The 23519-nt window shown below is 31.8% G+C and overlaps 1 protein-coding gene across 1 annotated transcript in view; it reads left to right on the forward strand.

The window, feature by feature from the left end:
• LOC145243586 (lysophospholipid acyltransferase 6-like) overlaps positions 1-23519 on the forward strand; it is a 126642-nt gene that overhangs the window by 93158 nt on the left and 9965 nt on the right. The window contains exons 6-9 of the mRNA XM_080106577.1: positions 779-826; positions 10949-11039; positions 16315-16416; positions 22122-22225. Of these exons, the coding sequence (XP_079962703.1) occupies positions 779-826; positions 10949-11039; positions 16315-16416; positions 22122-22225 (345 nt within the window). The remainder of the gene's footprint in view (positions 1-778; positions 827-10948; positions 11040-16314; positions 16417-22121; positions 22226-23519) is intronic.

Here is a 23519-nt window from a genome sequence, read left to right on the forward strand (position 1 = left end):
AAAGTTGACCTCTGTGGTCTCTTCCAAATTACTCAAACAATTTCTGGTCTAAATATTTGAAATTTTACATAATGGGTATTCAGAGATAGGGCAAGCTTTTTCATCAGTTTGGGTTGAAAATTTTTAGTTACCAATATATAAATGTATGTTTGCATGTCTGCCTTAAACTTTCAATAGAGGCGACAGATTTTACCAAGATCAGTATCGTTTTAAAGTTCGACCTTTCATACGACAAATATCGAAAAATTGGCTAAAAACATTAATATCTTCCCCTTCAACTAGGCGCTTTTCTACGGGAGGGGGGGGGTCACTTTTTTCGCCAATATTTTTTAAAGTTATCTTCTCCTTTAGATTGTCTAGCCTTAATTTTAAAAAAATGTTGTTTCCGGTTTGGCGGTGGTCGTAAAAGCATAAACGTTAGGTTTTACCCCGTTCTTTTCCTCCTTTGCGGTACGGGGTCGAGCCTGCCTTCCTATTACCACTTTTTTTTTTTTTTTTTTGCTCAACATACACATCCAAATACCCGGGCAACGCCGGGCTGAAATGCTAGTATATATAATAAATATATATATATATATATGTATATGTATGCCAATAGCAATCACCCTAGGTGTGTTGAACCGTCTTCCCTCAAACAAAGAAGTTTCATGTGAATATCTAATTCACAAGCGGTCCTCAGTCGCATCTAAGAATTTTAAATGGCCTATAATTGCTTTTAATTTTAATTTCTCTTTGATTTTTTAATATTATTTCATCTTTTTTTTTTTGTCTTTCTCAGGATGGCAAGGTTGTCCAGGTACCATTAGAAAATGTCCCTTCTCCAAAGGTAAGACATGAAATCTTTACTCAGTCTGTCTGTAAATGTATTTTCGGTAATAGTCAGCTAACATATTTCCTAATTTCCGGTGTGTTTGCTACCAGAAACTGTTACAAGACAAATCAGTTCCTCAGCTTTTTTCTCTCACGCCTATATCTTCCCTGTGTATGTATTTTTTTTTTTCTTTCTTTTTTTTTCTGATCATTCTTTTTTATTTAATAATCATTGAAAAGTTTTTTTAGTCTTATTTTATTAGTTTTAGTTTTACTTTTTTTTTTTTTTTAAAGAATTATTGAAACACTTTTGCGCTCAATAATTTCATTTGGTATTTTGATTATAATTTTATTTCTATACTTTCATAAACATACTATTTTATGTGAATTCAAGAAAAATTTTATTTGTATAATATTAAAGAGATATTTATTATAGAAATAAAAAAAATTATTTTTATCGTTTCATAAACATATTTCTTATAAAATTTGAAATAAAATAAAAACTTATTCTTTTTAATTTTGTTAATAAAAGTGCAATAAAGACTAATTTTCATCGGTATAATTTTGTTAATTTTTATCGGTATAATTTTGTTAATTTTTATCGGTATAATTTTGTTAATTTTTATCGGTATAATTTTGTTAATTTTTATCGGTATAATTTTGTTAATTTTTATCGGTATAATTTTGTTAATTTTTATCGGTATAATTTTGTTAATTTTTATCGGTATAATTTTGTTAATTTTTATCGGTATAATTTTGTTAATTTTTATCGGTATAATTTTGTTAATTTTTATCGGTATAATTTTGTTAATTTTTATCGGTATATTTTGTTAATTTTTATCGGTATATTTTAGTAATAATGTTTTTTTCTTATATTTTATTTCAATAAATCGCTACACAATAGAAACACTAAAGAGCAGTAATGTGAAGGAACTGATTTGCCTTGTCACCGTTTCTAGTAACAAACCCACCAGAAGTTAGGAAGTACGTTAGCTGACTATAACTGTATTTTCTTCGTTAATTTTTAATTTTATTAATGCCAGTATTATTATTTTCTACCTTTTTTTTTATTTCGTATTTTTTTATAATTTTTTACTGTTTTAAATTTAATTTTATTCTTTGTCTATTCCTACATTCAATGTAATTTAACTAGTTCGCATTTTCTAGACAAGGGAGGCAACTCCGCCGTGAGTAGTTGCCCTTGTTTAAGATCTGTTTTCAAGTTTATAAAGGTGACAACTTTAAAATTGTTTCCAAAAAGGCCAAATTAAAGAAATTTGGCTTTAAAAAGGATAAGCTGGCAACCTAGGACAAAATGTGAGAGTGACCTCCCTTTGATCAAACCTCGTTTTTTTTTTTTTTTTTTTTTTTTTTTTTTTTTACACAGGCATCACCACATCAAGGCCAAGAGGCCACTCGAGGATAAGGGTTAAAGAGTTTACAGTAGAATTTGGACAATATAGTAATCGTTAGTAATGGAAATTTGGTAAATTTGTTAACTTTTATGGAACAGCTCATCAAGAACTTATTTACATTAGACTTGAAGACAACCATATTGTAGTCAGCCGGAAAACAGGAAAACGGAAGACAATTCCATAGGCGTGCAGTTCTAAGAAAGAAGCTTTGTTCATGGAATCTATGTTTAAATTTAAGCACAGATAAAGGGTGGGAGAAATTATTGATAGTGTTTTCAGCTAGACGAGTGTTTCTTGTGAAAGTTCGGCGAGGGGGGACCATAGACTGAAGCTCAGTCGAACACTTTCCATAAAAATAACGATACATCAGAGACAAACTCGCAACATCTCTTCTGTGAGATAGAGGTTGCAGGGAAGAGAAAAGGAAATCTCCTACGAGGCTACAAAGTCTATTTTGAACTCTATCAAGGCAGGACAAGTCTTTTCTAGCAACTCCTGCCCAGATTTTTGAATATTATCATAATATATAATCATTGTTGTAATGGTGTGAGAATGGAACTTGTAGTAATTTCAATGTGCAGCAGTTCTTTACCGAAGAAAGAAGTTGTGATACATTACATAAAAAAGTTAACATTTGAAAGAAAGGGGGGGGGGAGGGGGAGGGGAAAACATCGTCTGCTGAGAGGTGCTAGACTGAAGAAGTTAAAGATTGTTTCTTACAATATGATTTTATTATTTGTATTGAACAATTTAGCAAAATAATACTTTCTGAGTATTTATTCATCTACTTTGGATCAGTTCTATATTTAAAATACAATGGACACTGTTTTCATAGAAACTAGCGGGGGGTACCCGGCGATGCCCGGGTGTCTTGAGGTAAATCAAAACTCCGGTGGGGGGGGGGGGTTAAATAATAATAAAAAAAAATGTTTTGGTAGGTGAGTGTATGAGGATCGAACCCGTACCCTTGAGTTGGAAATTAATGTGTGAAAAAAAAAAAGTGATACGTTAACCATTGAGCCACGGCGACATACAACGTTAAGCAGGTTTGAATGTTTTTATTTAACTATAAAAACAGGCGTGCACAATAAAAGTTAACTCTGATGCTTCCATTTGACCTAATTAAGAAGTTCAAATAGAAGTCACGCAGCGTTTGGGTTTGTTTACCCAAATTTGACTGTTTTTTTCCCCAACAGATGTTGGGGAGGGGAAAGCTGCTCCCAATTGTCCAAATTGAATAGCAACTGTCTGATATACAAGATTGATCAAAACTGATTGCTTCTGGACGTTTTTCCCGGCGCTATGCCGAGAAGACGTCGTTTGAGTTTAGTTTCACTTTATTTATACTAAAAAGCCCAATCAACACGCGAGAAGCCAAAATAGCAATAAATTTGTAAAAATCGACGTGAATAAATCTATGCACTTTCCTAATTCCTAGATATTATTATATAGGACCTATATAAACAGTTGTAAGTGATAGTAACGAACCCGGAACCGTGTGCGAGAAAAGCCTTTGCCAGACATACACGAAATGGTCACACACATTTTGCCTTTTATATATATAGACTAGCGAGGGGTACCCGGCGTTGCCCGGGTGTTTTTCGGTGTGTGTGAAAAAAAACCCCGAAAATGTGAAAAAAAACAGGTGCCCGTGAAAAAAAAACGAAGCCTTGATGGCGCGCAGTTGGAAAATAGTAAAGTGTTTAAAAAAAAAAACAGGTGCATGTTTTTGATTGACGTGACGGCGATAGGTATTCAGCAGTTAGCATTTTGTGCGGGACAGTTTTGAATGAGGTGAATAAATCGGTTTGTTTTTAAAAACCCGCTCCCTGTTTATTAGGGAGAGTGTCTCGTCTCGAAATGAAAGCTGCCGTCTGATATGAAAAAGTCGGCATTGAACAAACGTTACTTAGCTCTCTAGAGATCACTGGCTTTCGGTCATTGATTATAGTCGAGTTTTGCTTTTTGTTTATACCGAAAACCGAATGTAACGCGTGCCGATGCGGGAAATGTGGAATAATTAACGTTTGAAAGTCAATAAAATTAAATAGACAGGCGAGCTCCGTGGTTAAGTGTGAGATATTACAATTTATAGATGATATAAAAAGTTTTAAGAAGTTGCGAAGCGAGCGAGCGCTTCTCTGAAAGAAGCCTTTTGTGGACATTGAGGAAAAGCGTACATACATACATTTTCGCTTTTATATATATATAGATGGTTATAAACTCATATTTGTGGTTTGTTGTTGTTAGTTTTTCTGTCCAAAAAATTAATTTTTTGTGCTATCCAGAAAAATATCAGATTTATCAAGAGATATTTTCTGATTGAATACATTTCTAATTCCATGGAATTTCCACGGGTCTTAGTAGTAATTGTAATTTAACAAATGAAGACTTGTTGGAAAGGTAGTGACCTGAATTGTGTAGTGGGTGATGTGATATTTGCCCTTAATGTCACACATTAAAGGGATCATCCAGAACCTATTTTTGGCACCTTTTTACAGCTATAAAATGTTTCAGTCATCGTCATTTGTTTTCTCGTTTTGCATATGAATTACAAAATATCTGATATTTCCCCAAAACCTCTGGCCTTGATGAAGGGAGACTAAAACTTGCTGCTATGGTTTCAAATGATCTGAAATAACAGCAAGGGGAGACTTGATTCCAAATATTTCTCATATGTTATCATACATAAAGTAAATGTGACAGTGTATGAGGATGATTTGATAATGGAGATAGTTATAATCATACCCTTTTTCCAAAAGAGGGGAGATGTAACTTACGAGAAATATTTGGAATCAAGTCTCCCCTTGTTGTTATTTCAGATCATTTGAAGTCTCTCCTCCTTCAAGACCAGAGGTTTGGGGGATATACATATACATATATATATATATATATATGTATATTTAGGGTGGGCCATAAGTCGCGCACTAAAGGATTTTAAAATAATTCTGATAGTAATAAACGTTATTTATTAAAACCAAACTTAACCAATAAACTGAAAAACATGTTGTACATGCTTATGCAATCATAAAAGATGTATCTTGCACCCAAATAAAAGAAACTATATTTTGTCCCGCAGATTTTACAGTTTCACATCACTTAATTCTTTGGTGCGTGACTTATGGCCCACCCTGTATATATGGTGGAACGGTAAGATTGTCGCCTTTAAAGAAAACAACACTATAGTGGCAGGAGCTTGGCGAATACTCGGCAAATGGTGGTGATCAGGCTGACTTTGGTATTGTGGGAAGGTCATGTTAATGATGTTCTCAACATATGACCAAGCAAAGTAGTCCAACGGGTTCTGGTTGGAGGAGGATTTGCATTTTGAGGGTGTTGGCAGTGGTTCTTTTGTCATAATTTGGATCGGTAGAGAGCCCGGGTTTTACAGCGGCGTATCTCCGATCTCGCTCATTGAACATTGTGTCGCTTTCAGACATGATAGAAGATTCCTATGGCTCTTGGGATTTGTACACAGGTGGCCAATTAGTAGATGGTCTGCAAAAAAAACAACAGTTTTCATCCAACAGTCATGAAATCATGTCATTTTTTTCTGGGGCGACAATTTTATCATTCCATCGTGTGTGTGTGTGTGTGTGTGTGTGTGTGTGTGTGTGTGTGTGTGTGTGTAATTAAATCAATTTTTATTTTAATCAATTTTTTTTTTTTGTATATTTACGTGAGAAAGAAATTTTTTTTTTTTTTAATTCTTGAAGATTTATATCGTCTGTAAAAATTCGAACTTTGATTGCGTAGCCCCTATGTTTGATACAATTTTTCTTAACTCTTGTCAAAAACAATATATATATATATATATATATATATATATATATATATATAACATTTTTTTTTTTCGTTTTTTTTCCCAATATTATAATGTAATTGAACTTGGAATAAAGTTGCAGCTGAACATGTATGCACATATGTAGCCAATAATGTTTGCATATCAAAAATATACTTTAATGTTGCTTTATCTCTCATTGGGCATTATCTTATAAACACTAGTTTCCTTGGATTTAACATCTTGGAAACAACTATACATGCACTAATATATATATATATATATATATATATATATATATATATATATGAAACGGTAAAATATAAGGAATTCAATATAAACTCTGCAAATTAGAAATTACAACAATTTATCATTCAACAAGGAATATAAAAACCTAAAAACATTTTCTTATTCCATGGAGTTTCAAAAAATGACTCTTCTCCTCAGAGGAAAATAGTTAGCAAAATGATAGTCATAGGCAGGCTGTAAATTTTGTTGGTCAGCACAGAAATTTAAAACTACAAATTACATATATTATTTAATTGGAATTCATTGAGATGAGTATTAATTTTATTTATTTTATTTATCTTTTCTTAGTTGTTTCACGACGTTTCGGCCAACTATTCCTCTGGCCTTTGTCAGGTGGTAACCGTGACGGATAGGAACTCCGAATCTCCTGACTGCATTCACTGTAATTACTGCCTTCCATAGTTGTCGTCTCGCCACGTTTTGGCCAAGTAAGCCTCTGAAGATAACAGTTTCAATCCTACTTAAAGCCGGCAAAAAGCTTACTTAGCCAAAACGTTGTGAGACGACAACAACTATGGAAGGCAGTAATTACAGTGAATGCAGTCAGGAGATTCGGAGTTCCTATCCGTCACGGTTACCACCTGACAAAGGCCAGAGGAATAGTTGGCCGAAACGTCGTGAAACAACTATGTATGTAGTTACATACGCATATATATATATATATATATATATATATATATATATATATATACTGTGTGCAAAATCAAGACTTAAAGACAAGGTGTTGATGGCAACAAAAAGTGTATTTCATTTTATGTTACAATTGTTTCAATGTCCAGTTCGACAATTTCAAGCATTATATTGTTTGAAAATTTTAAAAAACCAGCATTTCTTCTTCAGACTTTATGAATAAACACACTTTTGGCAATGTAGCATTTTTTGAATAGAAAGAAAGTGGGGGGGGGGCTAACAGGAAAAGCATGCGAGAAACATTTACCTTGGTTGTGGTTACAGAAAAGCCCATTTAAATATTAATTTATCGCCTAATTTTCGTATTCTTATTTAAGAACAGAGTTATGGGAAGATTCTACGGAGAGCCCTAAGCCATTTAAAAAAATTTTTTTATATATATCCCATTTGTTGGGTTCCTAAATTTCTTTATTTCCCAATGATTGATTTTTTGTAAAAAGAATTTTAAAAAATTTTGTTTCTATATTTATATTATGGCCGTAACAATCTTGTAAAGACATTACGGTTAGTTTTAGTTTTGTATTCGTATTAATTTCCTCTTTGGAATTCAATGTAGAAGGCTTCCAATAAACATAGATTGCACCTTTTTGATTTCCCAGGGCTGTACTTCCTCCCCCTGTCCACTGCTGACCATTTTAATTCAAAATTTTCATTATTTCTGTTAAGTTCCCTAATCCAATCACCTAATGCAGTGGTATTTTTCTTTTTGTTTTTATTTCTAATGCTTATTTTTGTGCCCCCCCCCCCTGCTGTCGTTTACGCCGTCTCTATTAGTTTCTATCCCAGGTTCCTTTTTAAATTATACTACGTGATTTCTGTATCTGTCCTTAAACACTATTCCCGTAGCTCCCAAATATATCTTCTTAGTGTTATGGGTTTTTTATCTCGCATTTATACACTATTTCCGAGGTTAGACATTTCCCATCCAACGGACAATTTCCAGGTATTCTGCAATTACATTTTCTGTTTGGTATATTTTCGTTTGATGCTAGTTCGTTGTTGTTCCTTATTTTGCTGATTTTTCTATTGTTGGAACTAATTATAATGTTTAAGTTTCTGGACGTTGAGAAAGATAATCTTACAGAGTTTCTATTTATTATTTTGCTTAGTTTATTATCGGTGGGGGGGGGAGTTTTGGTCTATTTTTCTATAGAATTTCTTAGGTATATTATTTCTGATATGCTCGCTGAATGGTGGATTGAACCAAACCTGTCTCTTGCGTCTATTTCTCTTATTAATGGTACCACCCTCATCCTTCCCTGTTTTGCTGTTATTTCCCTCTCCGTTTCTATTCTTATGATCATTTTCAACGTTTTCCTTATTGGTCGTAGGTTTTTTTCTAGCTCTCATTGCTATGTTGTACGAGATTACGCAGTTAGGTTTGTAGTTACTGTTCTTGTTACTGTTATGTTCAATTTTTCCGTTGTATCCTGATCTCCTAAGGGCATCATTGTAGTATTCCTTATTTTTTTCAAAAAGATTCTCATTCTTAGAAAGTTCTGAAACTCTTTTAGAAATGTTGGGGATCAACATATATATATATATATATATATATATATATATATATATATATATATGTTGTAATGTAAAGTTATAAATTATTATTAAAAAAAATACTCTAAATTCTATACCATCTTGTAAAATCACGCCTTTAAAACCATTGTACATTTATTTTAGCCACGTTCTTAACACGTTAAAAAACGTTTTTTTATGCACGAGACGCTTCACTAGTTCAAGAAATTTGAATATAATTTTAACTGAAGCATATAAAAGCATCCAGATTTTAAACGAACAATCAAAACTGCCTGAAGACGACCAATGAAACTCAGTCGAAAGTACTTGCAAAACAAAAAGCAACCAAAGAAAAAACAGATGAACGAAGACAATTATGGAACTTTCTACACAGATTTAACTGAGAAATAAGAACAGCAATTTGAAAAATTGAAAAATTACCAAAAAAAAAAAAAGCTCATTAAGCAAGAACACTCCATGTTATTCAACAATACTTGTCTGAAAATATTTGCATGTTTTTGCAACAAGTCATTATTTAAGCACATCTGATAGAACACCTAACATCACAGGATAAAAAGCTACAGTCGCCCGACATTAGAAATATCTTAACTAAAAATACTAAAATTCGATACCTTAACGATTGCACACAAAGACTAAAATTACTAGAAGTCATACTTATCAAAAAAACTATGGCCTCTTTTTAACTTGATCTCATTTCACACCGGGACAAATATACTAACAGTATTTAATAACTAACACGAAACTAAATAAACTATGAAAAAAATCGAAAATAAAAATAATTCTAACCATCCTGCACCCACCTTTTATGAAAAAAAAAAAAAAAAAAAAAGATTATAAATACACCAAGCCGCAAAAAAAAAAAAAAAATTATAAATATACCAAGCCGCAAAAAAAAAAAAAAGATTATAAATACACCAAGCCGCAAAAAAAAAAAAAAAGATTATAAATACACCAAGCCGCAAAAAAAAAAAAAAAAGATTATAACTACACCAAGCCGCAAAAAAAAAAAAGATTATAAATACACCAAGCCGCATAAAAAAAAAAGATTATAAATACACCAAGCCGCAAAAAAAAAAAAATTATAAATACACCAAGCCGCAAAAAAAAATAAAAAAAAACAACGGTTGCTCCTGATGATAATACAATGCACCGATAGAAAGCGCTTGATAAGAATATGGCTGAACAACAACTTTTAGGTGCTATTTTATACAACATGCCAGCTGAAATAAAAGAAGACCGCTCGGCGAATAGAAAAGATATCCAGAAAAATCAGAAAAAAGAATAACTCTGTCGTGTTCAATCAGGCGTGCTTGAATATATATAATGTTAAGATTAGTGTTCCTTAGAAACGCTGGTTGAGTTTGAATAAAATAAAATATGTTTGAAGCCAAAACAACGCATTATTACAAAATAAACAGACATTTATTTTGTTTGAAAATTTATATTGAAATTTATAAATATATTTCGAAGGAAACCTTCACCTTCAGTATGTTTTCTTTTTTTTTTCTTTTTTTTTTTTTTTTTCCATGTTGTTCTCTGTTCTCTGCAACAACCACATGGCAAAAAGAAAAGAAAAAGAAAAAAGAAAGAAAGAAAAACATACTGAAGATGAAGGTTTCCTTCGAAATATATTTATGAATTTCAATATAAAGTTCAAACAAAATAAATGTCTATTTATTTTGTAATAATGCGTTGTTTTGGCTTCAAATGTATATAATACATATTTTATATATATATATATATATATATATATATATATATATATATATATTTCACCATCTTGAATATACCCTTGTTTTCTTTTTGAAAAGGAGAGGTATTTCTCCCAAAATTAATAAAAGTTCCATACCACCAACAGACTTTATATACACCAGACATACCAATAACTTGGTAGCAAATTTAATTATGTAATGAGAGGAGGAGTGATAAATAGTCAGACATTTCTTTACTCAAACCTACCCGTCTGTTTTTCCTTTCTTTCCTCTCGTGATTCTGGTCCTTTCCACATTGTTCTTGGCTTTTAAAACTTCCATATATATATATAGAGAGAGAGAGAGAGGGGAGACTGACATAAATCAATTCTTTAAGAGTAGACTTATCAGGATAATCCAACACTCAACGAATTGTTTTTTAGCTTATTTAGAAGTCAATAGAGAAAATTTCTCACTTAGCCAACGCCTATAATTGATGTGTACCCTTATTAAATACATGAATAAATCTATATATATATATATATATATATATATAGATATATATATATAAATATATAGTTTTTATACTTTCATTTTCTCTCTTTATTGACTTATATATATTATAAAGCTGATAATGTACTGTTTGATATTCTCAATAAGTTAGTATTATGAGTTTCTTTAATTTATGTCTAATGTCAATTTATTGTTGTCTGTTTCAGGAAACTGTGATTAAAAAGTTGATTGTCTCCCTTGTGTGCGCCATTATACTTTTGATGATGCCGACACTAATGCCCCCGCAAAAATTATTAGGTATGTCCTTCAAAATCATTTGTGGAAAAGTGTGCCTGCCGTGCAGTGTTCAAGTTCTATATAAGAGGCTTTTTAAATGTCTGTTTCTTTTAAGTCTCATATGAAAGCTGTGAAAAACTGCACATTTTTCTGCAGTTCGAAATGAGTAAATGTAAAACCTCTACTTGATTTTTAGAGTTTGATTAAAGAGGAAAAGTCTTTGTCATGGCTACCAGTTTTGATTACGTGTATAAAAAAAAAAAAAAAAAAAAAATTCTATTATAAAAACAAGTTTGATTTTTATATTGTATATTTTATTATTTGGTCATAAAATATGCTTAAATATGATATTTTAATTTATGTAGATTTTGTATTTATTATTATTATAGAGCCAATTCTCCATTGATTATTATATTGTACCCAATATAAGTAGTATCGATTGCAAAGGTTTTTAAAAAAAATATGACTTTGGTGTCATTAGCTAGAATCGAAGCCAAAACATATAGCTCTCCACCATTATTTGTTACCATCTGAGCTAAGTCTGTACTTTTATAAAAACTTAAAAAATAACATTATTAAAGGTATAAATATATATTTGTGCATGCGTAATCAATTTACACATACCAAGTTTTTTAGTCAATTTACACATACCAAGTTTTTTAGTCGATTTACACATACCAAGTTTTTTAGTCGATTTACACATACCAAGTTTTTTAGTCGATTTACACATACCAAGTTTTTTAGTCGATTTACACATGCCAAGTTTTTTAGTCGATTTACACATGCCAAGTTTTTTAGTCGATTTACACATGCCAAGTTTTTTAGTCGATTTACACATGCCAAGTTTTTTAGTCGATTTACACATGCCAAGTTTTTTAGTCGATTTACACATGCCAAGTTTTTTAGTCGATTTACACATGCCAAGTTTTTTAGTCGATTTACACATGCCAAGTTTTTTAGTCGATTTACACATGCCAAGTTTTTTAGTCGATTTACACATGCCAAGTTTTTTAGTCGATTTACACATGCCAAGTTTTTTAGTCGATTTACACATGCCAAGTTTTTTAGTCGATTTACACATGCCAAGTTTTTTAGTCGATTTACACATGCCAAGTTTTTTAGTCGATTTACACATGCCAAGTTTTTTAGTCGATTTACACATGCCAAGTTTTTTAGTCGATTTACACATGCCAAGTTTTTTAGTCGATTTACACATGCCAAGTTTTTTAGTCGATTTACACATGCCAAGTTTTTTAGTCGATTTACACATGCCAAGTTTTTTAGTCGATTTACACATGCCAAGTTTTTTAGTCGATTTACACATGCCAAGTTTTTTAGTCGATTTACACATGCCAAGTTTTTTAGTCGATTTACACATGCCAAGTTTTTTAGTCGATTTACACATGCCAAGTTTTTTAGTCGATTTACACATGCCAAGTTTTTTAGTCGATTTACACATGCCAAGTTTTTTAGTCGATTTACACATGCCAAGTTTTTTAGTCGATTTACACATGCCAAGTTTTTTAGTCGATTTACACATGCCAAGTTTTTTAGTCGATTTACACATGCCAAGTTTTTTAGTCGATTTACACATGCCAAGTTTTTTAGTCGATTTACACATGCCAAGTTTTTTAGTCGATTTACACATGCCAAGTTTTTTAGTCGATTTACACATGCCAAGTTTTTTAGTCGATTTACACATGCCAAGTTTTTTAGTCGATTTACACATGCCAAGTTTTTTAGTCGATTTACACATGCCAAGTTTTTTAGTCGATTTACACATGCCAAGTTTTTTAGTCGATTTACACATGCCAAGTTTTTTAGTCGATTTACACATGCCAAGTTTTTTAGTCGATTTACACATGCCAAGTTTTTTAGTCGATTTACACATGCCAAGTTTTTTAGTCGATTTACACATGCCAAGTTTTTTAGTCGATTTACACATGCCAAGTTTTTTAGTCGATTTACACATACCAAGTTTTAATTTTTCAATTTTTATCTTTTAGTAGCTCTTTTTTTTTTATTTTTTATTTATTTATTTATTTTTTTTTTTTGCTAAATCTAATTTGTTCCACAAGTCCAAATACCTCATATATCGAGTTTCAAATTGACAGAGTAGTTTGGTAGAAATTGTTCCACACAGATGTCACTTTATCTCTCTCTCTCTCTCATATATATATATAAAATGAAAATTACAATTGAATTTACCAAAATGATCCAAGATGGTAAAATTAAAGTAAATTATAAATATTAAAGAATTAATATTTATAAAATTATCTCAGCCAGTGTTTGCTCATATATATATATATATATATATATATATATATTATACTGGCAGGGTGACCCAATGTTACCTGGGGATTGAATGATGATCAACGAATGTTTCACATTCCCATATTTTTGTCATCAAAATCAGTGAAATCGACCATTTTTCAATTAAATCGATTGCCTGCTCTAGTTGGGGACTCATCACAGTGCATCAGGAGGAAGCTTCACATGTCCCCCCACAGTGATTTAGCCCACAATACGTTGTTGTCTGTTAACTTTGGTCAGAATCGTTTGCTCCTTCTTTCATTGAATTATTTTGATTATCAATACTTATCGAAGACATTATGATACAAAACCTATTTAAGCACATTGCCAGGCACATAAAGTACCTTCATGTGAAATTTCATAAAAATCAGCCCAGTTGTTTTCAATTCCATAGGGAATGAACTCACACAGACAAAGTTCCTTTTATATAATTGTAGATATATATATATATCAACAGTGTTTTATGGTAAACAACTGATCTCTGAAAACTTACGACTATTGTGAATTCAAGAAAGAAAGTTGATTCAGCAATTGCAGGAGATTAATGGCAAAATAATTTTTCAGCAAAGGATTAAAAAAATGTTTTTTTATCTAATAGTTTTCAAGGTTAAAAACTTCCAAGATTATATCTTGGAAGTTTTGTCGAAATATTTTGGTTGCAGAAATTTCCCTCTGGACCAAGTTAGTGTATGTTTGCAATAGCAGATGTCACATACAAATTGGATATGTCTAAACTATTATCCAGCATCTTATGTAACTATAGAACGTCATTTCATACATATTTATTTGTTATAATAAATTCCTACAATCCATCCTAGAAGCACTATCAAAAACTATCATCAAGACCAACAGAGGAAATAGTTAATATTTTTCTCTATTAAAAAAGTTCTCCCACCGATCCCCCTCAACACCGGGAAATATTATTCAAACTACACATATACTACCCAGTCTGCCTTAACTGCCTCGCGAACACATTACCTTTCCTTTCCCCATTAGAAAAATAAAAATTTCTCCTTTACAGACATCTGGCAAATCTAATTGGCTGAAAGTAAACAAATTGCTTATTCCAGAATATGACTACTCGTAAATAAACGAACACACTATACTTTTACAAAAAATATCTGCACACTATTCACCCCGCAATCCTTTCAACCTGAAACAGGCCAATTGTTTTTTTTTTCCTTTCTTCTGCACACCAGCACACTTAGTTAAGCACCCACGCACACAAACACATCCACGCATGCACACATTCACAGAGAGAAAGAGCTACACATAGAGAAAGATAAAGACTGCTATTTCGATGGCCCGAACGTAACTCGAGAATAAAAACACACACACACACACACAGAGAAAGAGAGAAAAACAGATATAGAGACAGACGGAGAGAGAGCTTTGACCTCATTTCATTCGCACATCCTGTTAGGTACAAATGCCGTTATTTCATAGTGCCAAACACTTTCACCATGGCCCACTCAATTAATGTTTCTTTGCTTTTTCTACATCTCCTTTTCCTTCTGACATCATACGTTCGCACTTCGCTAATGCAGATAATTTTTTATTCTTTTTTTGTTTTTATTTCTTTCTTTTTTTTTTTGAGGTTAGTATAGATTTTTCGGTAAATTTTTACGACGTGCCCCAGCGTCGTTTAACCCCTAAAAAGAAATTATTTACTTTTTTTGTTCCTAATATGTTTAAATGGTCTCTATGAACAATATAAAACCTCCAAACACCTGGGTCACACTGGGCACCCAGGCTAGTCTAATATATATAAAGGGCAAAATGGATACGAGCATTTGTGTCTGTCCACGAAAGGCTTTATGCATCGGGCTTCTCACGTCAGTTTTCACATACTTCCCAGATCGTAATATCTCGCATTCGCAAACGGACATTGTCTCTATCTTTTTTTTGATAAAGTTAAACAAAATTCCAAGGGTGCCGTTCTCCAGTGCTTGTCTTTTTCATATAAATAAAGCGAAACTTATTGAAACGCAACTACCTGGCCTTCGGGTTGGGTATTATCTGTTCTGTAATTGGTCCTTGGTCAATGTAGGGGAAACCCTTCATACCGAGACAATGACTATTTATTTGAATATTGCCAGAGTGCCCATTTTTGGAGAGAGCTGGTTCCCCCCCCCTCCTTAAAAATGACCTTGTGTCTAATTTGCTTTCGTGGGAGGTTTAAAAGCAATACCATTTATGCATGACTACGTTAAATTTGAACGCTTTTGACTTCCGGTCGCATCATGGAGTAGCAGTAAGACGTCAGATTTTCTTTTACTTTCTTTTCCGCCTTCACGTCACGGGTTTGATCCTGTCTTCCTACAAACACCCAGGCAACGCCGGGTACCCCCGCTAGTCAATATGAAATGTTACAAAATCTCTAAATGCACATAGCAAGCAAAACCTCAACATTATATAAACATAAAATCACAAAGAAAATACAACACGCATCCATTTACAAAGCACACACTCTAGAATCAATCTACAAAGATCGATATACCACTAAACAAACGAACGAAAAAAATTTGAAGATATAACTATAAGAACTTGAAGCATAAATGCCTCCCAGAGTCACTGGTGCCAGGATTAAATAACCGAAAAGGGTTGATATGCCGTAAAACAACGAACCAACCTATATAGCTAACTTTTGACTTTTATTTCCTGACTTTGATGGGTACCTAAATATATTTTGCTCGACGTCATGCTTTGCTGGAAATGTATTTGAATCACACGCTCCCAAAATTCACACTCGTTGAACCAATTTTTAACGTACTGGCGTAGGATCATGCTATATAACATTATATCCCCATCTCGACCACACGGTACAAGTGAAACTCAAAAGAAGTGGACAATCTTTACTTTAACCAAGATTTGTGTGCAAAGAAAAAAAAAGAGGTTATCATACTGTAAAAAGAAATTATTTTTTTTTTAATTTAAAATATTCAAAGTGCTAATTTTTTTTTTTTTTTTTTTTTTTTTGCAGAGCCTGATTTTATCGAAAACACAAATGTTCTATGGAAAATGCTTTATATGACGATTGCAGTCGCATTCGTGCGGGAAAAATATTACTTTGCATGGGTCTTAAGTAAGTATTCTGTCAATTGTTTGCTATCAAATTGCTTTGGTCCTTCTCATAAATATTCAACCCCTGTATACGAAAAAGGTCATTGAATAGAAGTAGGTGTATTTAGCAGACCTGCACCTGGTTGGAAGAAAATATGATTATCAAAAAATAAAATTGAAATAGAGCCACTTGATTTAAATTCAGGTCAGTATTATGTATTTAACCATTATTTTAGCATGTATTTATGCCGGTTAGTGCACACGTGGTGCATTCTGCATTTTAATTAAATACTGGACATTCTTATGTGTTTCTATGTTAAATATCCAGGTCAGGTGTACTGAAAAAGTTACTTGACAGAAGTAGTTATATTTGGCATGGACACCCACCTGGCCTGAAAAAAACGAAATAACATGAATAATTGTCAAAAATAAAATCAGGGGAAGGTTAAGGAAAACATGGCAGATTATAAGGATGGACTTCAGAGAAACTGATGAAGACCTGGCCAGAGACAAGTTAGTTTTAATTCCAACATTTGGCAAACAAGAATTAAATTAATGTTAATTAATGATGTTGACTGTATAACATAGCATGATGGTGGACTATTTTAAATGTTTTCATTCTACAGTGGGGCTTTCTGTCTCTTACGGACAACACATGCAGCATTTTGTAAGAGCGTTTGACGCAAGTGCATTTTAAGTCGCTAGAAGTATTTTTTGTCTTCATTTTCGGAAGAGTGTGAGTGCAAACGTGCATATACAGATGCCGAGCCAGGAGCGAAGGAGAAGACTATAAAAAGAGCGTGTGCAGAGACAGATGATCACATTAGAGATGTGGGTGACTTTGTGGCCGTAATGAGAAGTCACGCATGGCAGCAGAATGACAAAATAAAAGTCGTTTATACAAAAAAAAAAAAAAAAAATGAGCAGAGTTATACTTTGTCTTGGTCTCTTTTGCAACGCAGATTGCATATGTGTTGGGTCCCAAGTGTAAATGTGCGGACAACGTTAGAAAAGTTATATTCACAAAAAAGGAACACCATCCAAAATGACTTTTACAATTACGATTTTTATTTTATTAAATTAAAGAAAATTATCTGTTTAAAAAAAAAATTAGTACTTGTACAGTTTAATCAAGACATTAAAAAAATGAAAATATAAAAAAAAAAGTTTATATTGTACGTATTCGTTATGGAATGAAGTTCTCCGGAAAAAAATTTCACTTAATTTCATCAACTTTTTTTTTTACAGCAAAAAAAAAACAATTTGTTATGATACCGAGCAAAAGGTTCGATTTTTAGGAAGAAAAGCTAGTTATTAAAGAAGGGGAGGTAGTGTCAGCGCCTTAACTGAGTTATCTCCCTGTGGCGTGTTCAAAAAATTCAAAGATGGCTACCTTCAACGTGCTGTCATAAAAACGTGTTTTTCCGCTGTAAAAAAATTACACAGTCAAATTAAGTGAAATTTCTTTTCGGAGATCTTCAGTCCAAAACGGATATGTACAATATTCGATATTTCATTTTTTAATGTCTTGATTAAACCGTACAAGTGGCAAAATTTTATTTTTAAAGTTATATAAAGCAAATAGATTCTATTCGCTTCATAATATTTTAAACTGAATGTTAGAATTTTTGTGCATTATACAAAATATCTATTTTAAAATATAGAATGTTATATTTTATTCGTAAGTTTTAAATATAATATATTTGAAATATTGTTGCTAAATATCAATTAAATTCAATAAATGTATTGTTTTTTGAATGTTTTCTATTGTGATACTTTATTTTGTTGAACTGGTTTTGAATTACCAGCAAAAAAGCATTAATTTTGGATTGTCTTCCCCTTTTTGCTAATATAACTCTTGTGAAAATTAAAAGAAAAAAAATACTTCCAGCAAGTTAAAGTGCATTTGTGCCGAAAGTTCATGTACTTCACGATTGCTGATAAGTTTTTTTTTGTTTTTTTTAATTTTTGATTTTTGCTGTACGATATTTTTTGTTTTTTTCAATTAAGGGTATGTATACCATAAAAAAATTTCAATTAAGGGTATGTATACCATAAAGATTTTTCTATTAAGGGTATGTATACCATGAAGATTTTTCTATTAAGGGTATGTACACCATGAAGATTTTTCTATTAAGGGTATGTACACCATGAAGATTTTTCTATTAAGGGTATGTACCCCATGAAGATTTTTCTATTAAGGGTATGTACACCATGAAGATTTTTCTATTAAGGGTATGTACCCCATGAAGATTTTTCTATTAAGGGTATGTACCCCATGAAGATTTTTCTATTAAGGGTATGTACCCCATGAAGATTTTTCTATTAAGGGTATGTACCCCATGAAGATTTTTCTATTAAGGGTATGTACACCATGAAGATTTTTCTATTAAGGGTATGTACACCATGAAGATTTTTCTATTAAGGGTATGTATACCGTAAAGATTTTTCTTGTGGAGGGGATATATGGACTTGCACTCAGGAAAATAACTTGTTCAGTGTCGGAAACCTCAGCAAGCACAAATACTACATGTATAATCAATAAATTTGAATACAGACTAAAACATCACGATAGATAAATGGCTCAACTGTAGAAGGATAAAGGTCATATCGGTTGAAACTTAGTTGAAAAAATAAAAAAATTTTAACAGTGAAGATGATAGTCTTAATAAAAACATCCAAATTTTATCATTGTATCGGACAGGTTTCCCGGATCAAATTGACTCTTTCCCTGCTTAGGTTTCTATCTTCCACAGCCTTAGGAAGATCTTCAAGCTGTAAGCCGGTGTCTTCTGTCAATAATTTTGTGTATGTCTTGACAAGTCTTCCTACTTTAGCGGTTCTGTGTTTAGGATCCCACAGTACTACATCACTAACAACCTCATCTTCTATAACAATGTCTGGCATATTTTGTTCATTTTTCTCTTATTACTGAAGAGATCCTGGGCAATCGACCATGCAGACAATTAATTGTTGGACGTGCTTTCCAGTCTCTAACTTTTTTGCTCCTCCCTCCTTGTTTATACTCTTCCTAATCCCCTTTCTCCTACTCTCTCTTTAGGGAGTGTTTAGAAAAACTTGAAAGTAAGTTAGATGGAACTTACATTAGAATTCTCTGAGCAGTGTTAAACTTAAACCACAAAACATACCCAACCATTAGCCATCTGTGATGTCGGCTGCCTAGGATCTCTTGAGTAACTAGAGAAAGAACAAAAATATATGCCAGACATTGTTACAAAAGATTAGAATTTAGCATTATTATTTTTAAAATATTTATATTTGAAAAGTAGATTTTATTTTTTTTTTATCCTGTACCAGTTAAGATAATATATTAAAAAATGTTTATATTTGGTAATTAAATTGTAATTAATATATTCCTTTAGTATAGTAAAAAATGGTCACACACTTTTTGAAGACACTTATTTTTAAAGTAAAATATAAATGGGAACTTGAAAACTTTGAAGTGTCGGATATAATGATAAAATCATTTTTATTTACTGATTTTTTTTTTTTTGTAAGTCCGATATTTCGCTAATATATAGCCTCATCAGGGTTGAAACCAAGTGTGTGACCATTTTTTACTATAAATCCCGCTCGAAACTGGAGCATTATACACTTGAAACCACTGGAGCGGCACGTGGATTCTCTTCTCTTCGCCATAACACCAAGGTGAAGAGGAAGAAAACGAAATTCACAAACCGGATTTCTGACCCTGATGAGGCTATGTATTAGCAAAATATCGGACTTACAAAAAAATTCAGTAAATAAAATAGATTTTATCATTATATTCGACACTTCAAAGTTTTCAAATTCCCATTTATAGTCCTTTTTAATTTTTATCCTGTACCAGTTAAGATAATATATTAAAAAATATTTATATTTGGTAATTAAATTGTAATTAATATATTCCTTTTTATTATCTTATAACAGTTAAGAAGAAATATTTATGTTTGAAAATTAAAAACATTTACAAGAGTAACATATGTTAGAGCTTCTTTGTTATTAGAGCAATAATTGATCTATTGAAGTCAGCCATTTTAAAAATTATCACTTATAACCTCCCTCTTGATAACCTCTTTGGAGATGAGATCAAAATCATTTTTTTTTTTATGACTACAATAATACAATTAATTGCTGAAAATCATAAAATTTTATTTTATTAGTTTAACTAAAAACAAAATATAATTTATCAATTTACATGATTTTTGGAATATGTCATTTTTGTTCTGTGGCGGGTACATGCACCATAAAGATATTTTGGTTGTTCTTTGTTATTGTAGCGCAATTCGAAAATGGAAATCTTGAATTTCAAGTGAAACTAATGGTCCTTACTTAATTGTCCTGTCACAGTAATGAACATATCCAAAACTTATGAAAAACGATTATAGAAAATTTATTATTAATGAAAATAGTTTTAGAAAAAGTGAACAGTGATTATTGCTAAAAAAACGTAGCAGGACATTTTGACTCCTAACAAGGGACGTAATAATTTTTTGAAAATTTATGCCAATTTAGCAAAACTCAAATTTTGCTAATTATCTTTGAAAACTGTTTACCGGTTTTTTGTAATTTTTGGATATGTCCATTACTACGACATGACAATTAAGTAGGCACCATTGGTTTTACTTGAAATTCAATATTTTGTGTTTTCAATTTATTATATCTTATAATGAAAAAGCACTAACACTTGTTTGAAACAATTATGGTTTATCAGTCTTTTAACAAAAATCGGAAAAAATTATCGAGTAGAATCTTGATTAAAAATAAAAATTAGTTTCATCATATTTTGCCAATCCTACATTGATAAGAGTGAAAATCCTGTATATCAAGGGGAGATAATTAAGTCTGTCATTTAAGCAAGTCATAATAAATAAGGAATCGGCAAAATACAAAAACCAATTTTATTTTTTTAATTAAAATTTTCCTCAAAATATTTTTCATAAGGATACTTATTTTGTATGATACGTATGTATATCAAAGAGTTTTTTTATTAGAAATACGATTTTGACTTACGTCCTTATTATATAAGCACTGTACTGTACACATTGTATACAAAAAAGAAGTATTTAAATTAAAATAGTTTTTCTATATATTTTTCAAGTTATTAAATATTTTGTAAATAAAACTAATAGCCTAAAAATATTTAATTTTATTTTCAAAGAAATTTATTTATAGCTTAAAAATAGTTTTATTTCTAAAAAGTTTTACTATACAATTTCATTTTTTTTTTTTTTTTTTTTCTAGTGAAACTTTTTGTAAATGCATACTCCCCCCTCTTTTAAAAAAATTTTTTTTTTAATACAACTTTTTGGAAATGCATACATGTCTTTTTTTTTTTTTTTTTTTTTTTGGTAAGCCTGATTCTTTTGTTGCTTATTTTAAAACAAAGTTTTACTATGCAATTATAAATTTTATTTTATTTTTTTATTTTTTTATTCTGGTAAAATTTTTTGTAACTGCATACCCTCTTTTTATTTTAGTACGCAATTTAAAAAAAAAATTTTTTAGCAAAACTTTCTGTAAATGCATACTCGGCATTTTTTTTTTTTTTTTAGTAAGCCTGATTGTTTTTTCCTTCTTTTAAACCAATGGTTAAAACAAACAATGGTATTACAACAGAATATATCATTTTTGTTGTGCTCAATCTAGGAAGCCTCAAATGCATTTGATTTTTTTTTAATTATAATTTTCAATTTTTTTTTTTTTTTTTTTTGTCCTCTTTTCTAGCGGAAGCTGTAAATAATTCTGCTGGCCTTGGATTTAACGGATTTGATGAAAACGGAAAAGCCAAATGGGACCTTTTAGAAAATGTAAACATCGCTGGTGTAGAGGTAGGTGTTTCTTTGACTTTCTCACTTGCTGTTCCATTTTAATCCGATTTCTATGAATTTTGTTGTCAGTGACTCTGATTCATCTGTTAAGGTTCATCAGGTTCCAACCAATTCAGTTTTCCATCAGATGATATCATCTATCAGGTGTTAAAGGTTTTGAGATTTCTTTATTACTAGTAGGGCTACCCGACATTGCTCAAGACCGTATAAAACAATGAGAAAAATGGAGTTGATTTTGAGCATACCTGTTATTCTTAGAATAGAGGAATTTTTGATATCTATGTATCATTTGCTGTCTCGAATATTTTACCTGCCCTAAGATGGGTATTACACAAGATATGTATGAAATAATTGTACCTTCCTAGGACAGGAAATTTACAGTATGTATATAAAATAATTTTCCCCTTCCTAGGACGGGTAATGTACAACACATATTTAAAATAATTTTACCTAGCCTCGGACAGGTGATGTAAATACATATATGAAACAATTTAACGTACCCTCGACAACTATTGTACAACATATATGAAACAATTTCTCTTCCCACCAATGCTACCATAATTGTAAGAAAAATGAAGTCATATTTAGAAGATGGATCATTAGGATTTCCAAATTAATACATAAATGCATTTTCTTGGTTAGTGATTAGATAACCTGTGTTCAACCATAAAATTTGTCATTACTGTGTTTATTTTCCCATCTCACAACTACCACCGACACTATAATTTTAAGTGAAATGATGTCATTTCTCGAAGACCAAGCTCCTATCTCTACATCATAAATGCTCTGATCCCCATCTGGCATCAATTGAAATGGATGGCTCCGTCTAGGAGAGGCCCCATGTTTTGATAAGCCTCTGGGTTTGACCTTTACTCCTGTCTTAAATGGAACACATACATCAAGTCTGTGACCAAGGTCGCTGGGAAAATGGTGGGATCTTTCTACCGCTCCAGAAGATATCTTGCTAATGATGCAATTCTCTATCTATATAAAAGCCAAGTACGTCCAAGGATGGAGTACTGCTGCCACATCTCGGCAGAAGCTGCTAAAACAGCCTATCCTGCCTTGACAGAGTACAAAATAGACTTCGTGGCTTGGTGGGGGATTCCCTTTTCTCTTCCCTGCAACCTCTTTCCCACAGAAGAGACGTAGCGAGCCTGTCTTTGTTCTATCATTATTTCCATGGCAAGTGCTCGTCTGAGCTCCATTCTCTGATCCCCCCTCGCCAATCTTTTTAAGAAAACACCCGACTAGTAGAAACCACCGTCAATAATTTTCCCCACTCCTTATCTGT

The sequence above is a fragment of the Euprymna scolopes genome, chromosome 22, assembly GCF_053919585.1.
Source record: "Euprymna scolopes isolate OS-2025 chromosome 22, ASM5391958v1, whole genome shotgun sequence".
NCBI classification, from domain to species: Eukaryota; Metazoa; Mollusca; class Cephalopoda; order Sepiida; family Sepiolidae; genus Euprymna; species Euprymna scolopes.